Source organism: Phacochoerus africanus, chromosome 6 (assembly GCF_016906955.1).
Source record: "Phacochoerus africanus isolate WHEZ1 chromosome 6, ROS_Pafr_v1, whole genome shotgun sequence".
Taxonomy (NCBI): domain Eukaryota; kingdom Metazoa; phylum Chordata; class Mammalia; order Artiodactyla; family Suidae; genus Phacochoerus; species Phacochoerus africanus.
Window position 1 is genome coordinate 24,601,064 of NC_062549.1, and position 27,260 is coordinate 24,628,323.

The 27,260-nt window shown below is 36.3% G+C and overlaps 1 protein-coding gene across 2 annotated transcripts in view; it reads left to right on the plus strand.

The window, feature by feature from the left end:
• The first annotated feature begins 798 nt into the window (after positions 1-798).
• The window catches only part of CSMD3 (CUB and Sushi multiple domains 3), a 1,203,192-nt gene continuing 1,176,730 nt past the window's right edge, over positions 799-27,260 (plus strand). For both annotated transcript variants that reach the window (XM_047783389.1, XM_047783390.1), the window contains exon 1: positions 799-1,115. In XM_047783389.1, the coding sequence (XP_047639345.1) occupies positions 938-1,115 (178 nt within the window). In that variant the 5' untranslated portion in view covers positions 799-937. The remainder of the gene's footprint in view (positions 1,116-27,260) is intronic.

Sequence of the window (27,260 nt, forward strand, 5' to 3'; positions counted from 1 at the left end):
GGTCTAGATGTATAGATACACACGTTTTCCGTTTTGAAAGAAACCTCCTATTTACATATTTGGGACTGATTCAAAATTAAGACAAATAGGCCTGTTGCGGATAACTACCACTGATAAAATAGTTAAACTGCAGCACAGGCCCACCGAAAAGCGGGTTGGGAGGATGAAAGGGCAAACTCTTTGGGGAGATGACTGACTCCCTCCGCATCTCACCTCCGCCCTGGTCAGGGAAGAAATTGGTTTTCCTAATGAATCAAAAAAAAAATCGTTATGGGTTTACATGTAGACACTTTAATGTGTAAATGTATGTGTGCAAATAAGTTCTTTTCTGTGATCTTCCCTTTTCAATTAAAAAACAGGGTGATAAATGTGAGACGCCTGCCTGAAATATACTGCAACTACAGTAGTAACACATGTCCCATAATAATGGTGTGGGCATCGATGGAGCCCTATTCATTATCATCACAGTTTTCCCCAAAGCAGCACATATTCTCCTATTAAAATAGTCTTCTAACATGCTTCTGTATTCACAGGCTGCAATGGAGAGCTCACTAACATAATATTTCTTGGGCTGCTTTTACAGGCAGAATTGATCTATTCGGGGGAAAAAATCAAACCACTTAAATTCAGATATTGTGGGGAGTTTGTCAAAGAGAGGAGCTGGGCTTTAAGAGGCTCACTAGTGGTTTCTGGTGGTTGCTATAACGAGCTAGAATCGAGGTAGATTTCGGTGGAGGGGAAAAAACGCACAAGAAAAGACAGAATCCAGAGTAGCGGAGACTTAGTGCCCCCGTTGGAGAGAGATGGTTGAGTCCTCGTCAAGGTTGCTGTGGTATCCCAGAAACACCATTCACTCCGAGCTGTGACCGCGCACCAACAACAGCAACAACTCCACTGCGCCGGGCTGAGGAGCAGGAATTAGGAGCTCGCGAATAATATGAAAGGGATCCGCAAAGGGGAAAGCCGAGTGAAGGAATCCAAACCCCGGGAGCCTGGCAAGAGAAAATGCGCTAAATGTGGCCGCCTAGACTTCCTCCTGATGAAGAAAATGGGGATTAAAAGTGGATTTACGTTTTGGAACCTCGTCTTTTTATTGACGGTGTCTTGTGTGAAAGGTAGGTTTGCTTTCGGGGGTCCCCTCTGCTCTGGATGGAGGTGAGCTGACTTGTCGCCCCAGAGGGCAGCTTACTTTGCAATTTGCACCGATAAAAAAATCATGATAATGCCGAAGAAGGAGTTGATTCACAGCTCTTTCCCCCCCCCCCCCAGATAGGAAATGCATTTTGCTTGCCAGATTTGGCGTTCAATGCAGTGATTGAGCTTGTGCTCAATAAATATTCTTGCAGTATGCTCAAACGAATACGTGAGTTGATTCGTATAGCCTCTAACTAGTGGATATCCAAGCAGAATTCCTCTGCAAGACTTTTCTTGGTGGTGAGGATTACCTTCATTTCTAGTCAAACCACTGAGGTTTGATGCTTTGGCTGAAATATTTATATTAAAGATGCTTTTGTAAATGCTTTTTAACCCTTTCAAGTGGGAAAGTTACCCACATGTTAGGAATGGGTGGATTTTAAATGGATTAGGGCATAGGGATCTTCTAAGCATCCCTACACGGACATGAATGTGTGCATGCAAATGTGAATTATTTCTACGTGGGCTCTTTTGCATTGATAAATGATGGGAGAGCTTCCCTAGGTCCTGTGGTAATGGTCTGGTTTAAAATGGGGCTCTTGAATGGTCTAAAACGCCACGAAGTAGAAGGAGCCACCTTTGGGGTTGAATGAAGGTAGGAGGAAAGTCATTAGCTGATGATCAAAAAGAAAATCCCCAGCAAGTCTCAGCTTTCAGACAGGTAGAGTGAGTGTCACATGCACAGATAAGGGGAGGGGTGGGTGGGATGTAGAATTTATTCTTAAGCAGGAAGGCAAGGGACAGTCAGGATCATCGGAAGGAGATGATCCTCAGGGAGAAAATAGATCCCTACCTCTGTTCTACAACTTCTCCTGCACCCTGCTGTCCATTAATTGCTGCAAAGAATACTCAGGCGGTGTTTATGACTCATGCCATCATTTTTGAACAATCGCCTCCCCATACTCATAGCAGCTCACATAGACGAGACGGATGTCATTTTCAGTGAAGCTAGTTTCAAATCCTAGGTGTCTGTGTGTCAAGGGTGGGCGTTGGGGAGAGGGGGTGTTTTGGCCCAGGCGCGCCACCACTGTCAAGACAAACTGGACGCTTCTTCCTTTGTAAAGGAGTGCCTCTCTGAACCGCAATTGGGCCGCGTCTCGATGAAACAGTTTATTGTCCAGCTTGCAGCTGGCCGTCCCCCCACAGAAGGCAGCCCATTTGCATTCAGTAGAAATGATAATTCATGTTTTGGGTGGTGGGAGTTGGAGGGGTTATCTCTCCCCCTATTACGACCTATGATGCGTGGCATGCCTCGAATTTTAATTTACATGCCTAAACGCCAAGAAGTCGTCCTCGATCTCTGTGGCAGCAAGTGCCTAGTAATCCCAACCTGCTCCTTAAAGCTTGGAGCTCCCTTCCCACCCCCCACCCCTACCCGATTCCTCAGCGGAGCTCTTAAACCAAAACGCTTGTCCTACGCTGCCTAGTGCACAAAATGTGTCTTCTGTTGCTTACAAGGTTTTTTTGTCGCTGGCTCGACATGTGAGGAGGCTTACATTTATGCTTAGTTTGTCTGCCACGGAGACAGTGGTTAATAAGTGGCCCTGGGGCTGCCTACTACACTCGCGCTCCGCGTGGGGGAGGCGCAAGGAGCCAGCAGCAGCTCCTGGCAGGAAAAAAATGTTGAGGTGGCTCTTGCTAGAAGATGACCGGGGGTTAAGTGAGTTTTCATGTGATACCTGTTGAGTCAAAACACATTCGAGGGGCAGATGGGGAGAGGGAGTCTCCGAAGCTGGGCGAGCACGCCAGGCTGACAAACACCGAGCCGCGCCGCCTGCAATTACAGCCCAGCCGCCCGCACCTACCGTATTTTCTAGATAAGAAGCGCTGATAGAAAACAAACGGCGCGGTCAGTTTGCTTCAGATGGCACTAGAAATGAGACCCCTCTCCTTTACTCACAGCTCCGGTACTTTGAACTGAGCTAATCGGCTACAGAATATATTCCAGTTTCGGGGCCATTGAAAGAAGGAGTATTTCACACTCTGCTTGATTCCACTCAAAATCAATTTTTTTACGGGCCATTAAAATTTTTTTAATGGTAATAAGGTTCTTCATTGTCACTTATCTGCCACTTGAAAGACATCTCCTATATTTTACAACTTGGAACGCTGTTAAATTCTGAGACACAAACTTACAGAGGCTCTATGCTTTAGACCTGCTCCCTGTAGCCCAGTGGTACCAATTTTGACAATCGTTTCTTCTTCTCATTCACCTCATTCTATTTTCACTTCACCACAGTCTTAAGGCTTTTCCTAAAACCGAGATTGCTGCAATGGCTTAAGTGTTTCCTCCAACGTCTATGACCGTTTTTTGTCTTCCACACTGTTTTTCTTCTAGTCTTTCAGGCCCAAGGGAAAGCTCAGGATGGGGTGTCATTCTAAGGGCTTTGCAGGTTTCTAGGCTACTGCTAGGGTTCAGGAAGTCCAAGGAGAGCACTTATCCAGGTGAACAGCTCCAGCCTGGAGAATTCTACCTTCCCTCCACACTTTTCATCCCTCCACCATCTCACCTCTGCCTGCAACACCAATGACAAAGAGGCTCAGTGAGAGGAAACATCTCAGAATAGAAGACAAAGTGGCCTTCAGTAGTAGGCCTGAATTGCTCCGAGTGGGGTTGAAAAGAGAGGCAACCCTCTCTGGGCATTTTATCTTCAGTGTAGCCATCTGAAATAAAAGGCCATGGAGGGCACCAAATTGCCGGTGGGGCGGGCGGGGCCTGCGAAGACCTGCTACTTGCCTACTTCATGCTAAAAGGCAACACACACACACACACACACACACACACACACACACACAGGCACTCACGCAGAGGTTTCTGAAATGCAGCCTGCAGCTGCAGCGTGTCTGTTTTAGGTTTTAATCAGAAACTGTGAAGTCGAGCTTAAACGTCCCGCCCACGTAAACAGACACCCGCGGGGTGATTCCCCTGCCTCTTGGGAAACCCTAGGGGAGCAATCAAATCATGCAGAGAGGGTACAGAAAGCATTGATCTCAATGGAGAGTGCTTTACAACCAGTGGGCCACGTCCCCCACCCTGAGCCATGCTTTCAGGGCCTCTCCTGGGACCCCGGACTTGGATAAGGATCCGTGTTTCCCAATGCTCTGGGACTCCGAGGAGATGTCACTCCTGCCACAGAGCTCTTCTGGAAAAGTGGGGTTCTCACCCTCTCCCGCAGTTTATTACTATGTGAAAGGGTCACATTGTCCTGCCCTGGAAGAGCTGCCAGAGGCGCTCATTAGCACCTTTCTCCCACCCCGGGTGGCAGCGCTGGAACCCTCACTCCCTGACCTCAAGGCAACAGTCTTACCTGGCAGTAACGCTGGGAAATTTTCTGTCGTGTCTTAAGGGAGCTTTTCAAAGGTGGGTGGGTAGGGTTAATGTTTTTACGGAACAATAAGGACAGCAAACAAAAAGCCACCATCAAAAACCTACCTTGAGGTTAGCAGGACTGAGACAGCTGCAGCTGTGTTGGGGTCAAGAGGTCCCGGACCTGCTGCACTGTGGACATCTGTTTCCTCTGGGAATATTGCTTTACTGCTTCTAGAAGGCCAGACTCCCTGAAATATCCATGAACCACCTGAGGTTGAAACTGAGCACCTGACTTGGCCTTTGGCGCGCGAGTAGGTGTAGGAAGGAGTATGTGTGTGCGTGTGTGTGTGTGTGTGTGTGTGTGTGTGTGTGTGTGTTGCTGGGAGAAGCCCCAGATGAATCTATACCCAGGAGCCTTTGGGAGGCCTGGGGAGTGGGTGTGGGTGTGTGTGCAAAGCAGAAATGGGTGGCCGGTAACAAACAGTACGTTTCTGTCTTCCCCTCGCCCCCCGCCACAACCCCGGACTGTAGATGGTCGGTGGTGCTGTGGCCACTGCTATAGCGCGATCGGGTGGAGGCGCTGAGAAAGCTCCCTTTCTCCCAGCTGACAGACCTCAGCACCACCCTCGCCGAAACAACTTCTCCTCTAACAGGCTCTCTAGAGTTCCAAAAACTCACTGGGGAATGAATAATGTGGATTGCTGCTCCTTTACCATCCCCACCCCTCATCCCCAGCTTGCCACTATCACAGGGCATAAGGCAAGAAGGGGCAATATCAAGGTGGAATCGCCACAAGGGCTTCGTTGAGCCCTAGGGGAAAAGGCAGAGGAAACGAAACAGTACAGGGTCATCCCGGTTGTAGCGCGGTCCTCTCCCAAGCCCGGTGAAGAGGCCAGCTGAGGGCTGAAAGCGGGACAGGCACGAGGATTGCAGCGCAATGCAGAATAATAATGAAGCAGGACAACCAAAGAAAGAAAGATAGACTCAGGCAGCAGGCGGATTCCCTTCTCCTTAAACAGGGAGCCTATGGGGAGGCTTTGCACTGCCAAGTTGCTAATCCAACCCAATTTTACCGCCTTCAAAAGGCTTGAAGAGCTCCTAGAATTAATTCTGACCTGAACTTTCCTTGAACAGTTACCTCGTTGAAATCGTTCAGAAATATCATTTTGCAGCATCATATTTTCCTGAATTTTCTCCTTGAGGGGGTTGGGGAGGATGTGGGGGCTGCATCTCTGCATCTCCCTATGCACTGTAGGACGAGCGTGGTGTGAGCAGAAATAATACAGAGCAGGTTTCAGGCTCTTGAAAAACCTGATACCACTTCCTTTGAGATTCCTCAAGGAGAAAAGATTAAGTACCCCAGAAGCATAGATTTAGTTTCAGTAGTTGTTATTACTGTTCATGATATTAATTAGCATCCCCACTACTTGTGGGGTAGTTGAGTAGATTTGAGGCATACATATTTGTTCCCTGGACATACAACTTGGTACCTACAGAAACAGGGAAATCTTAAAGAGGTAGCAAATGGCATTTCTTCAGGGTTCTAAAACAGTAAAACTCTGTCATAAGTGAGATCTGATAAAACAATAAAGTAAAAGAAGTAGAACAATCTATAATACCCTTGTACTCATATGGGGAAAAGTAACTTGTCTAATCTCAGATACAAAGAAAAGAAAGCAGCTAACCTTCATTTCAAGGCTTCAAATATACTTCCTGTGTTCCAAGAGTTGACTATCTTCTACTTCATATCAGGGTCTCCAGAAAAGGCTTCAGGATATTAAATACCTACAGTGTTTTGTCTAGTATGGAAAACAACTTTTTTGAAGCACCAAACAATATGTCTGGTGAGGCAACTGTTACCTTAGGCAACATGGCTATTTGAGAAAATATGCCATCTTATGCTTTGAATTCCAATGTTTGAGACACTAGAAGTAAAATGACTGCAAACAAAAAGAGGGAAATGCCTGAGATACCAATAAAACTTACGGCCATTTTATCTATATAAACACTAAAACATGCTCTTTTTTTTTTCCTTCCTCTTACTCATAATCCAAAGGGGCATGCAGTTTATGGATATGATGGCAGTCCTAACTTGGATTTTGGATGAGGTCTGGTAAGGATGATAGAACAAATGCTATCATTAGCAATTCATCTTGTCTCCCTCTGAGTGAGCAGGTGGGGTGATTTATGGTATTTTCCAGAGATAAATCTTCATGTCTACAAGATTTTCTCAGAATTAGACACTTTCAAGGCTCTCGTTCTCATCAGAATAACACTTTTACAGGAATATCAGTGAGAAAAATCAATTTGCTGAATACTTTCCAGTATTCATGTTCTCAGTGCTGGTAGAGATCTTTTTTCTCTCAAGCCTCTAATCTTGCAGCTATCAAATGCATTTCTCGCTATCATGCCTTTTGGTAAGCTATTGCTTGGTGCTGTTTGAGGCTTCCTAAGGATTAATACTTTCTATATAACCATGGCCTGTTTCCCAGAACCCAATCTGAAATCTCTAAAAGTCAAAATTTCTAAGATTAGCATATGCATCAAATACCTTTAACTGGATAGATAAGAATATCAACAGTAATCATGTACCATTAGATAGTACAATATTATTCTATTTGCTCACAACTGCTCGCACTGCAGTGATTTCAAAGTGTTCCCAAACACTTTGCACCATTTGGAGGCATCTTTTGGAAATTTGTTAGAAATGTGATTTCTCAGGTCCCTACCCCAGGTTTACCGAAACAGATGCCCTGACAGTTGAGTACCAACATTGGTGTTTTTAACAAGTCATCTAGGTAATTCTGATGTGCTCTAAAATGTGAGAAACACTACAGTAAATTAAGGAGCAAGAGCTTCGGAGCCACTAAGACCTGAAGTCAAAAAATGATTCTTCCAGGAACTATCTTTGTACTGGCAACTCAATTTACCTAAGCTTCAATTTCATTATCTATGAAAAAGGAAATTAGAATTTCAATAGGAAGATTATGCACATAACATATACAGTGCCTGACACTAGTAGCTGTATCAGTATTATTAAATACACTTCCACGCACAAAGCCAATTTGAACTCCCACACACTTCATCCCTAACACCACCACCAGCCCTAACTTGTCCACAGCAGTAAATAAAAAATGTAGCTTCTTCTCCCTAGCTTTTATTTCACTTTGGCTAAGTTCCCAGGCTATTATACATTGGAGAAACGCTCTGAAATTTCTGCTTATCACCTTTACACAGTTACTTCAAGTGCTGGCTCTATGAATCAGGGGCAGACTCGTAGCTTAATGTTACTCCTACTTCTGGGCTAATTTCATCCATTGCATTCCAATATTGATTTATTTTAATATTGATTGATAAATGTACTTACATGAATTTGTTAATTCATCTTGTCACAAATTCATGGTATTTACAGGGCTGGAGGAGTTCTTAAATACCAGCTCATATTTTATACAATAAATGCACATGCCTAGGAAGGGTAAGTGCTTTTTTGCTAGGTTACACGATAATTAGCTCCAGAACTGATATTAGATCATTGGGCTTTCAAGTTTATGTTCGACTACCTGTCAACTATACCTTATTAGCTTTACTCTAGCGTTTGCTCAGATGGCACCAATGAAGACAATCACAAAATTTAATATTTAAGTACCATATGCCAATTAGTATCTTATAAGAATATTAGTGATTATAATGTTTTGCGGTAAGTTTTTTAATGTTAACTACTCATTTGGTAAAAGACAAAAGAAACAATTATGGAATGAAAATATTTTCTAAGACTATTAAAGTATGCACATAAAATAAAAAAATCATATATTAAATAGTTATTTTTGACATTACAAGCCTATAAATATAAAATCAGTATGTTGACTGATTTTTAATGTCTCAAAAACTTTGAAGGATCATACTTAAAAATCAAATTCTTATTTCCTCTCAAAATCTGGACACAATTTCTTATTTAAATAATTTTTTCTTCATGTTTTTAATATGTTCAAGTCCTATTAACATTTAAGCATTCCCTCTCATATGCATTTATATCTGTATATTTCTCTCACATAATCTATATAAGATGATGGTATCATGCAAAACTCTTACCATGAAAATACTAGTATATTTTACAAATATTAATTTGTAAGAACAATCAATAATGTTAAGGGGTTATTTTCAATTTTAGTGACATTGAAATTTGAAAGTCTCTTCAAGATATGGGAGTAAAATTTCCAAAATAATGAATCTTGCTAAATTTGAAGTATTTAAATGTTCAGAAAATGGTTGAAATACATAAAAGTAATGAGTGATACTCTTAAAAGCTGAGTCTGTAATGTTTATGATTATAAAGTCCTTCTTCCTTCAGTTGCTTTATGTTGGCAAATTTTGAAGAAATATTTATGATTACATTAAAGAAATTGAAAGGATTTTTTTAACTATGACAGTTTTATAAAATTGGTTGAATACCATTTTAAAGGAAATTTATAAATGGAAATAGACTTGCAGAGTGGATGTATTAAATGTTAAATAAATAAACTGAAAAACCAACAGTTATGCTAAAGTTTTCCACTATGCAAGTTTGTCAGATCGACTCCAGAATACTCAGGGGTGCTTCATATATAGAAAGCATGTAATACATTATTATATTTGGGGAAATGGTACTAAAATAGACATGTGCATTTATTGTGTAAAATCCGAGCAGCAGGAAACTCTGGGCTAAGCCCTTTAGGTAGAGTGTGTCACCTACATCTCAAGCAGTGGTTCTCTCTCATTTTCCAGCTTTGAATTGTAACAAGCATCTTGTGGGATAGCTGTTATTTCCTATGTGCAGATTATTATCTCCATTTATAAATTATCCATATTTCCTGAGGCCACAGAGGTGCAATGGCTTTCCAGAATTATTGGTAGGTAGTGGTTGAAATGATATTTGACTAATACTTTCATAGACTCATCAAAATTTAAAATTATAAATGACTAAGTGACTAAACAATCTTAATTTTTAAGAGAAAAAAATGAAATATTAATAAATTTAATATTTAATTTAATATAAAAGAAAGCCTAAAGTTAATATCTATGTTTTATATATATATATATCACATATTATACATATATATTATATATATCATAGTTACAGTAATACATAACTTCTCAGTTTTGTAATTTTCAACATCTTTTACTTGCCTAACTTTATTCTCATAATGATTCTGCAAGATAGATGTGAAAGATAGTTTCCAGTTTTATAAGCAATATTAAGTGAGGTAAATGCACAATAATACATAAGTTAAAAAGTCACTATAACATATAAAATTATTTAGTGTATTAAGAGCAAAAAAAAATCAAAAGTTATAATCTTTAGATTTAAACTGGTGCTCCTTAGTAAAACTTTTTTTTCCCATTTTTTTATTACTCAAATGAATTTATCACATTTGTAGTTGTATAATGATCATAACAATCTGATTTCACAGGTCCTTAGTAAAACTTAAAATTTATGAATGTAGATAAATTTACGGACTTCACATATAAAATAATATGTGGGTATAAAATAAGTTACCAATTGTACCATAATTCTTGGGAAAAAAATTTTCTCTGTTTGGTACCTTAATCTTCCAATCATTTCTATAGAATTTTAAGGATGGGAAAACTTTTATGACCTGTCTATTGTCTTATAGTTAAGGAAGGTGCTTTTTAAGAAACAACATATCCAGGCTTCATCCTCTTGCTCTCCCTCCTCCCCAAAGGAGATAGTTCAGAGAAATAAAGAGACTTGCCAAGCAAAAGAGTGCAAAATAGTCTTTCAATTCCCTATCCAGCTCATGTTTCTTTTCACTGGGTACTGCCTTATGAGCTTCTTTATTTAGTCCTAACTAGTTTATGGGAGTAAATCTCCATGAGAGTAGAGAACACTGTGCCTACTCCAAATTCTGATCAGGCTCAAAACAATACTTCTTGCAGTAATTGTCTTAGGAGACACATACACATGAGTGTAATAATGTTGGTAAATGAGAAACTTAACATGCAATCTAATGTTGACCTAAAAATTAAGTAGGGACATTAAAATATACATCATTGTCTACAAAAGGAAAATATACACTTATTAAATTATACTTAAATGCTCAAAATTAGTACTACATTTTCTTTCGAAGGTGATAAATTGTTTTTCATATCCAATAGAAGTATTATTGTACTTTCATCTTTTCTGAACTTCAGACTCTTTCAATGTAAACTTGCCTTTTTCTACTCACATTATTAAAACTTTGTAGATCTATTTCTAAAAATGTCATTTTAACCTATATTTTCAATGTTAAAGCTCAGATATCCTAACAATATCCTCATATGTATTATTCATGGGAAATACTTATTACATTGGACACTTTGTTACGGGACAGTGATATTTTAAATAGCTTTGCATCTTGCAGTATCTAGATGTAGATTTCTCCTAGGCTGCTGAAATTCAGGGATACAAGTAAAGCTACACTCTGTCTCCAACTCTACTTCCTGTAATTATACATTCCGGAATTTTAATGTTGGAAATTGATTAACTATCAGCCAGGCTTTCCATTTAATTTTTTTTTTTTTGTCTTTTTAGGGCCGCACCAGCAGAATATGAAAGTTCCCAGGCTAGGGGTTGAATTGGAGCCACAGCTGCCAGCCTACACCACAGCCACAGCAACGCAGGATTCAAGCGTCATCTGCAAACTGCACCACTGCTCACAGCAATGCCAGATCCACAACCCACTGAGCAAGGCCAGGGATCAAATCTGAGTCCTCATGGTTACTAGTCAGGTTTGTTACCCCTGAGCCGCAATGGGAACTCCCATTTTAAAATTGATATTATTGTTATTGTTGTAATAATTCACTATAGTCTATTAACATTTTATATCACAAACTTACTGATGTTTTGTTTTCATGATCTTGATGAAAGGAAAGGAGAGCACACTGATAATTAAAATAGCTTTTTTTGGAGTTCCTGTCCTGGCGCAGTGGTTAACGAATCCGACTAGGAACCATGAGGTTGCAGGTTCAATCCCTGCCCTTGCTCAGTGGGTTAACGATCCGGCGTTGCCCTGAGCTGTGGTGTAGGTCGCAGACGGGGCTCGGATCCTGCGTTGCTGTGGCTCTGGTGTAGGCTGGCAGCTACAGCTCCGATTCCATCCCTAGCCTGCGAACCTCCATATGCCGCGGGAGCGGCCCAAGAAATGGCAAAAAGACAAAAAAAAAAAATAGCTTTTTTGGGAGCTTGTTCATATTTCCAAGAACCACTTGTTTATTCATTCACAGCTACTTAATAAAACTATTAGCTGAGTTTTTTATCGTTTGATATTATTCTAATTTCTCAAATATCTATTTTAGTTTTCTATTGATACATATATTTATTTGTTTAAATTATGATCCTTGTCTGATTTGAAAGAAATATGAAGAAAACATGTTTTTAATTTCATTTTATCTTAAATTAGCACATAATGGTACCTAGAGTTTCTCAACTGAGTCAATAAAAGTTATAATTTTAAGCTATATTTTATTATGAGTATTTTAATATAGAGAAGTGAAAATGAGCCTACTCTGTTGTTATTCTATTAAAGCACAATAAAATACTGTTAAAATGACTTTACCTTCAGGTAATTTGTAATTTTTAGAAATGGTTTTGTTTTCAATGTTTAAACTATATTTTATATACAGGTATGACTGTTCTGAATCTGTTATTGGAGGTATAAATTGAATTTCTCCCAAATGTTGGTAATGAATTTATGCTGATCTATCTGTGTGTTCTAATATTGAGCTCTGTCTTGCTAAAAGCTGCATTTGCGAGATAACGGATCAAAGTTAGGAGAACAGGCAGAATAAACACAACTGAATCTCTTGGAGATGAAACAGAGTACCTTGAATTTATTGGCTCTGTGCTCTAACTGACTGAACTATGTAGACTAGACAAAATATTTACTCAGTGTTCACATACATGGAGAAACCCTGAGTTAACGGTTTCTTGGCTGATGTCTAAATCAAAGCAGCTGAACTGATTCAAATGTTTTGTGTAAACAAATTTGCATCCAGGCTATTAATTCGTGTGCCCACTTTTAGCTTAATAGTTTATAAGGTGATGGAGATGATAAACCCTCTTAAATGAAGTTTGCAATAAAAATGCTGATGTGTCCATGATTACCTGTATTGAATTCATGTTCAATGCTATTTTCATGGCCTAAAAAAAACCTTTCATCTGTAAATTCGAACTAGTGCTTGGGTGCTCTTTTAGCTGTTAAATCTTTTTAAAGGAGGTCAAACAGAAACATTTAAAATCAATTTTCCAGCAAAGTGCTAGGAAATCTTTAATATCTGTGTTAGCTTGGCAGTGTTCATTAATATATTAACAGATGAAAATCAGAAATGACATTTTGAACTTAATATTTAAATATTACCAATGTTTAAGTCTTTAGGAATCAGCATTTTTCAATATTTTGAAGCTCACTACTTATTTTTACCTAGCATCGCATAGATTATTCCAATCTCCCCATCTTAGAGAGACTACATTCTAATTATTTAATTTTTTCAAAACTAAAATTCTCAAAGTCTTCAAGAGAAATTGGATGATGTTAGATATATTAGGTTATATCTTGTGCTATTTCATGTAAATATTTAATTGTTTCTGTCATTTTATTTTTGTTGAATTTGGTTTATTATGCCTTTTAGAACAGTATTATTTTGAGTTGAATATTGTGATACTGACACAAGTTAAACTAGGAGTTGTGAAAGATACAGTGGCCAGTAGATTTTATTTCCATAGAAAGACCAGTGGCTTCTGTGTTACTTCTGAGATCCAGCCACATATTCCTTCAGCCATCAGTTATTTATTTACTGAGGGCATGTGTTTGTCATGCCCTTGCCTAGACATTGAAAATATAGAGATGAAATCTAATCACTATCCTAAAAGAAGACAATCTTCATTTTGAAGGAGGATTCCTGGGAACATAATACCAAAGAAAATCGTGAAATTGTTTAATTCTTTAACGTGATTCTTTTATTATGAAATATCAATATAGTTTATTCCAGCCTCATTTACACATTCTATATTTTAAATCTTTATCCTAACACAGGTAAGTGTTAACATCTACAGATACTGAAACTTTCCAATGAAGACCATCATTTTGTGATCTAATGTAATTTTCCCTTGTAATTTTCAATTAAAATATTTATTGACTCTCATCTGTTCAGCCAACTGATGTTAACTAGTTTATCCACTATTAATGACGATCTGTCATGTATTTCTATAACAATGTTTGTACAGTTATATAGTAATTTGTGATCAGCAAATTGTGCTTCTAACCAATTCTTTTTCCATAGTAGTTTCTGCTTCAGAACTCCTCATAGGCTTCCTAATAGTTTCAAATTTAAATTCAGATCTCTGTCCCCCCTTTTAGTGATTCACATGAAATAAGCCTTGAACTAACTTATCAAGGTCAACACATACAAAGGGTAAAATAAATAACTCAATATAAATATAACAGATTCAGTCATAGTTTATTTATCACTTTTTTGTCTTTATTGGAGACTCGAGTGTTGGGGAACTAGTGTTTCAGTAAGTAGGTTATGTTTTGTTTTGCTTTGCTTTTTTAAAAAAATCTGTGATTTAAAGACCAATAGAATAATAATACTGAAATGCTGGCATTGGATCAATGCCAATTTTGCTCCACAGCAGTTAAGTAGAATGATCTATCCTTACAAGGTTAAAACATTCACCAAAATCTATCTTGCATTTTACATTTTTCTCATTTCCCTCTCGTTGATTGCTTTGATGATTCATGTTATTTTAATGTTTGCACATCCTACTTACAATTGCCATCTCCCTATCCCTTTCCACATTTGATAAACCTCACTTTGTGATCTAATAATTTAATGTGTAAGAATTCATATTTAATATTTATTAATACAATAAATAGTGAAGGATTTTTTCTGTTTCTAAGCTCTAAAATCTCCACTGTTAATGTAAGATCAAAACCAAACATGTCCCTTGTCTACTAAATGCTGTCTTCTCTGCTGGGACTACTTTAGCAAAAATAAATAAATAAATAAAATTGAGAAGCTTGAGATAAAAGAGCTTTAGGTAACATGAATTGGTTTACTCAACTTGGTACAACTAAAGGGAGGAATTTCTATGTATACCACAGTGAATTTCCAACACTCTCCACAATATACTTTCTGCTTATTGAGATGCCAAATTAATGTGTGTGGAGATAATTTGCAGGATACTTGCCCTTCGTTCCATCAACATTTCAAACCCTGTGTCTAAGATCCTTCCTTCTTGGTCTTATCAAATATGAATGTGGTCTCTTTACATTTCTCAAAACAACATTATACAAGCAAACAAACCTGCAGTGGCTTTCCATTCATTGTTTTTTCCTTCTCAAGTTTCAACTCTCTGTTCCTTTCAAAGCGCTACTGACAATTTTCATACAATAGTGTAACATAGCCCATTTGGGTAAAATGCAGCGGACAGGCTCTCAAGCTGGCTTGTTTATTGTTAGTACACAAGAGAATCTCAGAGGAGCCACCTGTTACGATGTACATCTAGACTTCATGAAAACTATGAAAATGGATACAATTAGAAGTGATCTTTGCCTATGAAGCAAGTTCTGAAAAGGGTATTTTGATAAAACTCTGTTACACACATTTCAAGTAATTCTTAAACTTCAAATTAAATGCAGTCAATAAAATTTTGTTGATTGTGAAAAAACAGAAGTAAAATAAGTATATACATTTTTATGAATTGTGTATTTAAGTACAAATATTCACAATTTATGAATTGTTTCCTATATTATCATTTCAATTTTTATAGTAGCTCTTTTTTTCTCTAAAGTACATGCGAAGACACCTCTCTCAGATAAGTTATTAAGCATTTTTACTCTGATTCTTCATTTTTTTTCTCATTTTCAGGACAGAAAAGAAAAGTTTTCATTGTTCACTGCTATGAACTGTGAGTGTCTCTCATGGAAGCACCTCAACCTTGAGTGATAGATAGACTTAGCTTCTTTTAATCTGAGGAAACAAGTTAGAAAGAGGGAAGTGGCTAGCCAACGGAGAAATCTGGGTTCAAACCAGGCCTGCCCAACTCAAAACCTTTGCTCTTTTCATCACACCAAACAGGATTTCATCAACTTTGAGGGAAAAAAATTTTCAGAGATTGAGATGAATTTTGAATTCTTTCCAATGGGTAAGGTTATTTCTTTTCTGGAGTGAGTATTTCTGAACACAGAGCAATTTATTTTACATGCTTCAAGATGAAGGGAAGGCAATAGAAACAGAGGAAGTCAGGGGTAACAATTCATAAAGGTCAGTCTTGTTATGTTGCCAGAGGGACTGGCCTCATGCTAGTGTTTGGACATGCTTTGTTGAATCCTTTATTAAGTTATAGTTTGCTGTTAGAATGATATAGATATATAGATATATAGATATGGAAAATGCTTAGGTACTATGACATTACAGTTAGGAATTATATTGAAGGCTATCTAAAATTATACTTTTTTCTTTTTACAAATTAAAGTAGTGTGTATATAAGGTCATATTTACTTATATTATTTATTTTCAATAGCCCAGACTTCATGGAAAATTATAACTTTATTTCTTAGAAGTGTAAAATAAATGAAACATGTTTCTCAACTCATGACTCTTATTGAGTAAAAAAGAGTATGTCAAAAATCTTAAATCACACAGCATGGGATCGCCATGCCTTAATAAGTACCTTATAAACAGAGAAGGCATTCAATAAATATTTGGAGGCTTGAAGTGGATTATAGTTAATTGAATTCATTAATTTAGTGTATGTCCAACTTGTAATCAGAAAAATCAATCTATATTGCCCTAATCTTTCAGTTGTTATATACTGAAATATTTCTAACTCCACAAGTGGTGGCTGTGGATATCCATTTGGATACCAAATGTTTTCCAGGAGAAAAAAGGATTTATAAAAATGTTGTATATCTATTCAGTGTGTAAAACTATGGATCACCTTTGCTTCTTTTACTTTTGAACATATAAACTGGTGGCTTTTACTTGAATGCTTTGTACTAAAGTCCCTTAGCTCAAAATATCACTACCTCCATTAGTATTATAGTAAGAACACAAAGAATTACTGAGCCCTGATAAACCAGGTAAACTAACATTGCTATTAGAAGTAATTGTTCATTGTAAGGTCCTTTTAGTACATATTTCAAATAATATTCAATATGTCAGAGAGCAAATAAATTTGGAAACATTTATTATGATTATTCTCAGTCTCTAATCTAATAGAATTGAACACGTAATGCCAGATACAAACTGGCTAGATGATTTAAGTACCACCTTTCCTTTAGGGCTCAGTTTCCTCATCTCTTATATTATCTGTATATTTAACATCTTCATCATAGCAATTGGATCAGTAGGAGAAAGCACTTTAGGAAGTATGTATTGCTACTATTAATGACTATTGCAAAACTGGTAACTATTGTATTATTATTACTATTTTTTGTCTTTTTTTTTGCCTTTTTCTGGGGCCGCTCCCTCAGCATATGGAGATTCCCAGGCTAGGGGTCCAATTGGAGCTGTAGCTGCCAGCCTACGCCAGAACCACAGCAATGCCAGATCTGAGCCACATCTGCAAACTACACCACAGCTCATGGCAATGCAGGATCCTCAACCCACTGAGCAAGGCCAGAGATTGAACCCACAACCTCATGGTTCCTAGTCGGATTGTCAACCACTGAGCCATGACAGGAATTCCTATTGTATTATTTATTTGAAGATATCTAAGTACATCTAATTTACTCGGTAATATAGTAACACAAAAAAGAAGATGCATTTCTCAAACATTTAATGAGATAATTCAGGTTTTAAATCATGTTTCAATGTATTAGGATAACATGCTATTTGAGATAAGTTTTGAGGTAGATGTTCTTTTCTATAAAACATCAGGCTCCTTGATAAAGTGAATAATCACATCCTAACCCCAAATAATTGCTTTTGTAAATCAACACTAGCTGTATATTGGAATCATTTAAATATATACTCTTTGCAATGAAAATTTTAATAAAATGGTGTTTGTACCTTTTAAAAGTTTTAATTAGAGTATAAATATTAAATAATTGATTATTTTCTTGAATTTACATATCCAATTATACAGTGTTTATTATTTTTCTCTGTTCAAATGATTAGGTATAGTAATCATTTCCCCTGAGTGGTGGCCAGCCTTGCAATCTTGTGTGTGTGTGTGTGTGTGTCTTTTTGTCTTTTTCTAGGGCCGCACACACAGCATATGGAGGTTCCCAGGCTAGGGGTTTAATCAGAGCTGTAGCTGCCGGCCTATACCAGAGCCACAGCAATGCCAGATCCGAGCAGCTCATGGCAATGCCAGATCCGAGCAGCTCATGGCAATGTCAGATCCTTAACCCACTGAGTGGGGCCAGTGATCGAACCTGCAACCTCATGGTTCCTAGTTGGATTCATTAACCACTGAGCCACGACGAGAACTCCCAGCCTTGCAATCCTAACATAAGCCATGCTTAAACCTAATTGGCACATCCTTTCACACGTTATTGTCGTCTATTTGCCAATATTTGGTTAATTTTATCTCCAGATTCATTAATAGACATTTTTGTTCTTAGAAATTTGGTGTATGGAAAACTTATTTATTTAAATTATTCTCTCACGCTCTGTTTTTTTTTCTAATCATATTTTGCCTCACTTTTGGCATTTCATAATAGCCGTTTGTGTTCATTACTGTTATTCTTCCAAATGATCTGATAATGTTCACAGAAGTCATCTATCATATTGTTTTTTACATTTCTGATTTTATTTTCTATAATATTTTCTTTTATTTTGGCTGGACCCATAATTTAAGAATTTTGTTAATATTTTTCTAGGAATAAAATGTAAATATAAATGTTATGATTTTTCCTAATTTTATGCTATTTTTAGTATATACTTCCAATTCTATTTGATTTTCTGTCTTCTAAACGTTTAGGAAGAGATATTTCACTGTGTTTCTATTCATCTTTATGTCTTACTATGGCATATAAAACATGTTTTCTAAGTACTCCTTTGAGAAAACATTATTAATCTATGTCAAAAGATTATTTTTAATGTTTTAATTTTTTTCCTTTTTCATTGATTTTTTTAACTGTTATTTACCCAATACAATTTTTTTCTGCTGTACAGCATGGTGACCCAGTTACACATACATGTACACATTCTATTTTTTTACATTATCATGCTCCATCATAAGTGACTGGACATAGTTCCCAGTATTACACAGTAGGATCTCATTGCTAATCCATTTCAAAGGCAATAGTTTGCACCCATTAACCCCAAGCTCCCAATCCACCCCATTCCCTCCCACTCTCCCTTGGCAACCACAAGTCTATTCTCCAAGTCTATGATTTTCTTTTCTTTGGAAATGTTCATTTGTGCCACATATTAGATTCCAGATATAAGTGAATCATACGGTATTTGTCTTTCTCTTTCTGACTTACTTCACCCAGAATGAGAGCCTCTAGTTCCATCCATGTTTTGTTCTTTTTCATGGCTGAGTAGTATTCCATTGTGTGTATATATACCACATCTTCCTAATCCAATCATTTGTCTATGGACATTTGGGTTGTTTCCAGCTCTTGGCTACTGTGAATAGTGCTGTGGTGAACATGCAGGTGCATGTGTCCTTTTTAAGGAAAGTTTTGTCTGGATATATGCTCAAGAGTGGGATTGCTGGGTCATACGGTAGTTCTATGTATAGTTTTCTAAGGTACCTCCATACTGTTCTCCACAGTGGTTTTATCAGCTTACATTCCCACCAACAGTGCAGAAGGGGTCCATACCCCTTCTAGCATTTGTTATTTGTGGACTTATTAATGATGGCCATCTGACTGATGTGAGGTGGTATCTCATGGTAGTTTTGATTTGCATTTCTCTAATAATCAATGATGCTGAGCATTTTTTCATGTGCTTGTTGGCCATCTCTGTAATATTACAAAGCCACAGTGATCAAGACAGTGTGGTACCGGTACCAAAACAGACATACAGACCAATGGAACAGAATAGAGAACCCAAAAATAAACACAGACACATATGGTCAATTAATCTTTGACAAAGGAGGCAAGAATATAAAATGGGAAAAAAGACAGTCTTTCCAGCAAGTATTGCTGGGAAACCTGGACAGCTGCATGCAAAGCAATGAAACCAGAACACACCCTCACACCATGCATGAAAATAAACTCAAAATGGCTTAAAGACTTAAATATAAGACAAAACACCATCAAACACCTGAAAGAGAACATAGGCAAAATATACTCTGACATCAACCTTACAAATATTCTCTCAGGTCAGTCTCCTAAGCAACAGAAATAAGAGCAAAAATTAAACAATGACACCTAATCAAACTGACAAGCTTTTGCACAGCAAAGGAAACCAAAAAGAAAACAAAAAGACAACTTACAGAATGGGAGAAAATAGTTTCAAATGATGCAACAGACAAGGGCTTAATCTCTAAAATATACAAGCAGCTTATACAACTCAACAGCAAAAAAGCCAACAACCCAATTAAAAAATGTGCAAAAGACCTGAATAAACATTTCTCCAAAGTTTTAAACAACACACAGATGTTTTAATTTTTGATTCTGACTTTCCTCCTTCTTTCAGCCAGTAGTTATGAGAATTTATTTTATTTTACAATTACATACTTTTTGTAATGTGTAATTTAAAAACATATTGTATTGATTTATATGTGATATATAATAAGGCTCTTCGATTATTATGCGTACCTATGTCATTCAGTATATCAACTTGTTTTAAAAAATTTATGTAATGGTGGGATCAATATTAATACAAACTTATTTTTGTGTAATTCTTCCTTAGGAGGCCACCACTAAATTTTCAATCTTATATATTATAATATTATTCAAGATCTCCAATTTCTACTGCATTTTTAATTGCTTCTTTTTAAATTAATTTTTAAAGCATTTTATTAGGATGCTATCTGAAATATGAAAACATAAATTTTAATTTGTATGGGCATTTTCTGGGACATTTTCACTTCAATAAGCATTTGTGGGTTTCCTATTTCTATATCCTTAAGTCAAAGTCTAGAGTGGTAGGTTGAAATTGTCAAGATTGAATAATGAATGGTTTCTCAGTGCCATCAAAGAATTCATAATTTATTCCAATGGGAAAGAAACGCTTATGGACAAATAATTTCATATACATTAGTTATACTATTATAAAGGGAGAGCAAAGCACTCTGGGAGTCAGAGGACAGAATGATGGGTTAGCTTGAAAAAGAAGAGGTAAGTTTCATAGCAGATTCATAATTTGAGCTGTGCTCTGGTCTTTCAAAAGCTAGGGGAAATGGGAAAGAGTGGCAGAGTGGCACTCCAGACCTAAGAACTCTGTTGTACCCAATGTTTTTTATCTTATCCTCCCTAAATCTGCCCCCATCACCAAGCAAACATTTGTATGCAGAGCAGTCCCCTTAACAAATCACCAAATGATGTTACTGGAAATATATTTTTTGCCTCCATGAAGTAAACATTTAAAAATATATTTCTTGGGGTTTCACTAGGAAATATTCTTAAATCAGATTACAGAACAAGACCTTATATTTGTGTGTGTGTGTGATTTTACATGTGTAACAGATTTTAGATCACTGTTTACTTTTTAATATAGGGAAATTCTATTTTATTCCCTTAACCAACCCAATCTTTATCAAGATGGTGCCAAATATCCAGCACACACAGTAGGTGTGGTGCTAATGTTATCCTCTATAATTCTCCAATTGGTTGTTCCTGGCTAACTTTCGCCAAGTAAGCTTGTACTCTGTTGACCAGTTCCAAATATACTTTTTTTCCTTCTTTTTTTGTCTTTTTAGGGCCACATCTGCAGTATATGGAAGTTCCCAGGCAAGGGGTCAAATTGGAGCCACAACCGCCGGCCTAAAACCACAGCCACAGCAACACCAGATCCCCACATCCGAGCCGCATCTGTGACTTACACCACAGCTCACAGTAATGCTGTATCCTTAACCCACTAAGTGAGGCTAGGGATCGAGCCCACATCCTCCTGGATACTAGTCGGGTTCATTACTGCTGAGCCATGATGGGAATGCCACAGTTCCAAATATACTAATCATGAAGTTCTAATTAAAATTATTGCCATTATTCTCTAACTATAGGTACATTTCTGCCTCCTGGTTGATTCCTGATATTGATAATAAATCTGATAATAACCTGTTGAGGCTGACCATAAGCTGCAGAGGAAACTGCTTCCATATGCGACCATAGACTCCTTAGTCATTCAGAAGTGTGAGGAGCCTACAGGGGAACCCATGGTTCTGCATAGAGTAGAGTTTAATTGGTTTATACTTAATAGCATAACAAATAGAATGTTATATCCTTCACCTTCCATATGTTTGTCATTATACTTTTGGTGTGTGTGCTTATTTATTTTGCTTTCTCATTTTATTTGTGCTACTCCTGGAATGGATTTTAAATTATTTTGTTTTAAACAAAACGAGATGTTCCCTAGTTTAAAATAAATCCTCAACATCTTCACCTTGTTGGAATACTCTCTCTCCTCCTCAGATACATTTCTCTAGAGGCTCTCAAGTTGAAATTTAATTCTCCTTTTCACATACCACCCTTAAATTTCACATGTATCAGAATTATAGTTCTTACTGCAATCTGCTTTGTATTTAGTAATTTATGCATATCATATCTGCCTCACGTTACAGAGAAATATGGGCGGTCAATGGCTCTGTACTTAATAATATTTTATCTCCAAGGAATTCTGCACAATGCTTGAGAAGTAGAAACCTAATAAATGTAGCTTGATTTAAATTATACTGAAATACAACAGAATATAAACTGACCTACCATTTTCTGACTTTTAAATATTTTTATAATCTTTCATTTTTACTCATTAAATAATGAATGCATTAATGTTTATCTTTTTCCCCCCCTCTAACCTTTATTACAATTGGCTTTTAGTTTTCCAATGATTTTCCCTACTTTGGCATTTGATTTACTTTTCTGCAGTTTAACCTGCACTTTGTTAATATTTTGATTTTCTTTTGTTTGTCTTTTTTTAAAAAACTATTTAAGAATTTGAAATGTCCCCTATAGCATTACTTATATTTGTGAAAATTTATGGACCCATCATTTCAGGTTTCTTTTATCAAAGAGAAAAATTGATACAGCCTATAGCATACAGGCTGTGTTGTGTTACATCTATGACTCTGAGGTATTTCCACTTCTTCAAGATGTGTTATCCCAATTCATGCCTTAACTCCTGCCTTCATTAACTTATACTTTTCTTTGAGGTGTGAAACAATGATAATGTTCAAGATATGTTTGAAGTTTGCTTCTAAAAATCCCTGTATATAACTTACTATCTTTATTTGAAATTAAATTTCATATCATAAATAAGTTTTTTTTTTCTTTCCAGCAATGATTTCCTCACTGCTTTTACTTTGTCTTGTGTCTCCATTTTATTATATTTAAATTGTGGGAGTTGAAGCAGATATTTAAAATACCATGTATTTTGAAAACTATTACTGATTGACTCATCAAAATTCTTTCTTTTTTTTTGCAATTTTTACTTAGCAAGTTATTCTGTTGAATTTTAAATATTTAAATATTTTTATATTTCTTGTTTCAATTATTTTTTATTGAGCATGAGTTTTTTTGTTCTTTTGTTCTTTGGGGGTTTTTTTGAGGAATGAAATTGGTGTGACATGTTTTGTCCTGAGAGGCACCATTGCCTCTTACCTGCTGTGATATCTGTCTAAATTTGCTTCACTATAATTTCTTTTTAATCCTCTTTTTGGCTCTAGGAAGCTAATTATATTATTATAATTATCAAAGATATTTATTATCCTTCAGTGTGTTTTTGTATTAGCAATATTGATGTTATGTTTCTAAAGAGCCAGTATTTTTAAAAATATCTTATAGCCTACCTGACAGGTGCTGTACATGTAAACATCAGTTCTGCTCATTTGATATTTTATGCCAGTTTATAACTATTGGATTTTCTTTAGTTCAAAGAGTAATAAAAAGGAAACCTACATAGACAACATAATGTTAATTCAGATTTTTTTTATCCTGACTCATTTTGCTGTAAAAAATAGCTTCAGTAAAAATAATAGGATTACTACCACATGAGTGGTTTAAAACAAGACCAGTCATATAGTTGAAAACTACTTAGAGATTCAGAGGTTTTGCTTTGACTATTTCTGTTTTCACTTACTTCTTGGTTACGTGGGAAAGAAGCAAAAAGTGATGGAAATGGTATATTCTAGCAAATTTATTCTATTCCTGCTGCTTCAAACGCAAAGGGAATGTTAAGATTCTAAAATCAGTCTTCAGTGCTAAGGTAGATGTAACAGGTGAGTGATTATTTGCAAAGCTGACATAGTTTATAGAAATGGAATTATAATAGTTTTCCACAGCATGAATGAATTTGACATTTTGTTTTAAAGATGAAATAATTTCCAATGCCAAGTTTTTGACTTTAAAAATTTAATAGATTGCATAGCACTACCTAGTGAAAACTGCTGTTACATTGTAATGCCATTGGCAAGCAGAATAAAATAGCTATAAAAAATATGACATGTAGGTAGCAAAATTCTTTACTCTTTTGCAGCACAACTGACAATAACAAAAGAATCTACAACATTTTCAAATAGTAGGCTCTGCATTAGATTTTTTTTTTTGCTTTTTATAAAATGTCATCATCACTTCTCTTCATCCACTAGAAATTAATTATAAGATTTATTTAGCTCATGAAAAAGTGAACTATTCTGATAATTTATGTTTCACACTTAATGTTCCAATATGAAGTAAAAATAACAATAAGTTATTTGAACATATCCTATATATTTATTAATGTACTTTTTTTTTGCATGCTATGAAATGTGATAGAAAATTACAACTGCTATTGGGAACGTAAAAAGTCTACAGCATGGAGCAGTTAACATAAACATTGATAGGTCATTTATACTTTGTTTTCATATTGAAGACTGATTTTGATTGTTATTTGACAATCAAAGCTTAAAGAGAAGTCTATTTTAATTTTACTAATATTCTCACTACATATTCAACGTCATGTGTTAAAATTGTAGATAAAATTTTGTCCATAAGAAGCAACTGCTGAATATAACAACCCTAAAACAAAGTAAAAATGCTATTGTGTAATGAATTTTGAAATATTTTGTATCATTCTGATTTTCAAAACAATTTCTTTCTTTCTCTTTCTTTCTTTCTTTCTTTCTTTCTTTCTTTCTTTCTTTCTTTCTTTCTTTCTTTCTTTCTTTCTTTCTTTCCTTCTTTCCTTCCTTCCTTCCTTCCTTCCTTCCTTCCCATGGCTGCACCTATAGTATATGGAAGTTCCTGGGCCAGGGATCGAATCTGAGCTACAGCCACAACCCTGTATTTTTTAACCCATTGGGCTGGGTAGGGGATTGAACCCAAGCGCCAGCGGTCAGATTCTTTTGTTGTTGTTGTTGTCGATGTTCATCTGGTCTTTTTTATTTTTTTTTTTTCATCATAGCTGGTTTACAGTGTTCCGTCTATTTTCTACTGTACAGCATGGTGACCCAGTTACACATACATATATACTTTTTTTTTCTCACATTATCATACTCCATCATAAGTGACCAGACATAGTTTACAGTGCTACACTGAAGGATCTCATTGTTAATCCATTCCAAAGGCAATAGTCTGCATCTATTAACCCCAAGCTCCCAATCCATCCCACTCCCTCCCCCTCCCCCTTGGCAACCACACGTCTATTCTTCAAGTGCATGATTTTCTTTTCTGTGGAAAGGTTCATTTGTGCTACATATTAGATTCCAGATATAAACGATATCATATGGGAAAGACAAATGCAGTCAGATTCTTAATCCCACTGTGCCACACTGGGAACTCCAAAACAATATTCTTTTTAAATGGAAATATGTTAGATTTTTTTTTAATGTGCCCATCATGTTGAGGTCAAAATTTCATTTTGAAAATGATACCAACCTCAAAATGACTGTCATCTGTTTAACATTCTGGAAAATCCATTCATTTATTTACATAGCATTTGAAAACCTAATTGTAAAAAAAAGTTAATTACTGTTCACACTCTTGGAAAATTTTACCTGCTAGAATGAAACTTGCTTCTGTCGTTCTGCTAAGTTGATCTTTATTCTTTTTAGTACTCCTCATAGCCTATTTTTTATAGCCCTGCTCTTTGAATATTATGGACTGTCCTGAGTTCCATTTTAGCTCTATTCTCTAATATCAGCCACACAATCCCTATTCATTGAGAAGAGCCAAACTTTTATCTTCATTCAAGACATCTTGTTTGAGCTCCAAACACATGTATTTTACTGCTCAACAGACTGTTCTCAGGATGTTTGAAACTCATTAAATATAAAGGGTAACATGATTTCCACCTACCTAGATCCAGAGGCTGCTCTTTTTTGATATTAAATAATTTCATTATGCTCTGTTTTTTCCCAATCCAGAAAATGGATATTTTTAATCTTTCTATCGTCCAACAGAAATATAATGAGAGCTACCTATAAAGTTTAAAATTTTCTAGTATCCATTTAAAACAGTAAAAAATAGAATTATTATATAAAATATTTATGTAATATATTTAAAATTGTCTCTATTAACATGTGATCAATGAAATAATTAATGATATATTTTATTTTCTCTTTATCCCTACAAAGTATTTATGATTCAGTGTATATTTTGCACCTTTAGCTTATAAAGTCCAGTTACTAATTTTTTGTAAACAAATGCTTGATGTGTATTTAGAAATCATAAATTTTACAACTGAATAAATTCATATAGGTAAGTTGATTAAAAGATATTTTAAAAATTACAGGAACTGGAGTTCCTGCTGTGGCTTAGCAGGTTAAGAACACATCTAGCATTCAAGAAGTTGCGGGTTCCATCCCTGACCTTGCTCAGTGGGTTAAGTACCCAGTTTGCCATGAGCTACAATGTAGGTTGCAGTTGTGGTTTGGATCTGGCGTTGCTGTGGCTGTGGAATAGGCCAGCAGCTACACCTCCAATTTGACCCCTAGCCTAGGAACTACCATATGCCACAGGTGCAGCTGTAAAAAGAAAAAAAAAGAAAAAAAATTACAAGAACTGAATAAGTTATGAAAATATGTTTTCTTAAAAATATTCTCAATCTCACTGACAAAACTCATTCATCAACTTTGAAAGATTTGATTTGACATACAACTTTCACAGCTAATTCTGTCCAAGATGAGTAAATTCACTAACTTTTGTGTCATCTCAGTTTTATTAACGTTAAAATGTAAAAGGCAATGTGTACATTGAACTCAATTTATCTATATCAACAATATGGTTCAAAGTTTTTGCATTTGTTTGCAGCCAATTTACTTAATCACTGCTAACTGGTGAGAGAAATATTGTGCATACTGATTCATATTAAATATGAGAAATATTGGATTGTACCATAAAATGCTTATTTTTAATTCTAATAATCATATCTATCTAATAAGTTAGCTTTTCCTTTTATTGAAGCTTAAAATCTAGCTCATACTTGGAGTTCCCGTCGTGGCTCAGTGGTTAACAAATCTGGCCTGTTCAGTGGGTTAAGGATCCAGCATTGCCCTGAGCTGTGGTGTAGGTTGCAGACGCCGCTTGGATCTGACGTTGCTGTGGCTCTGGCATAGGCCGGCTGCTTCAGCTCCGTTTCAATCCCTAGCCTGGGAACCTCCATATTCTGTGGATGTGGCCCT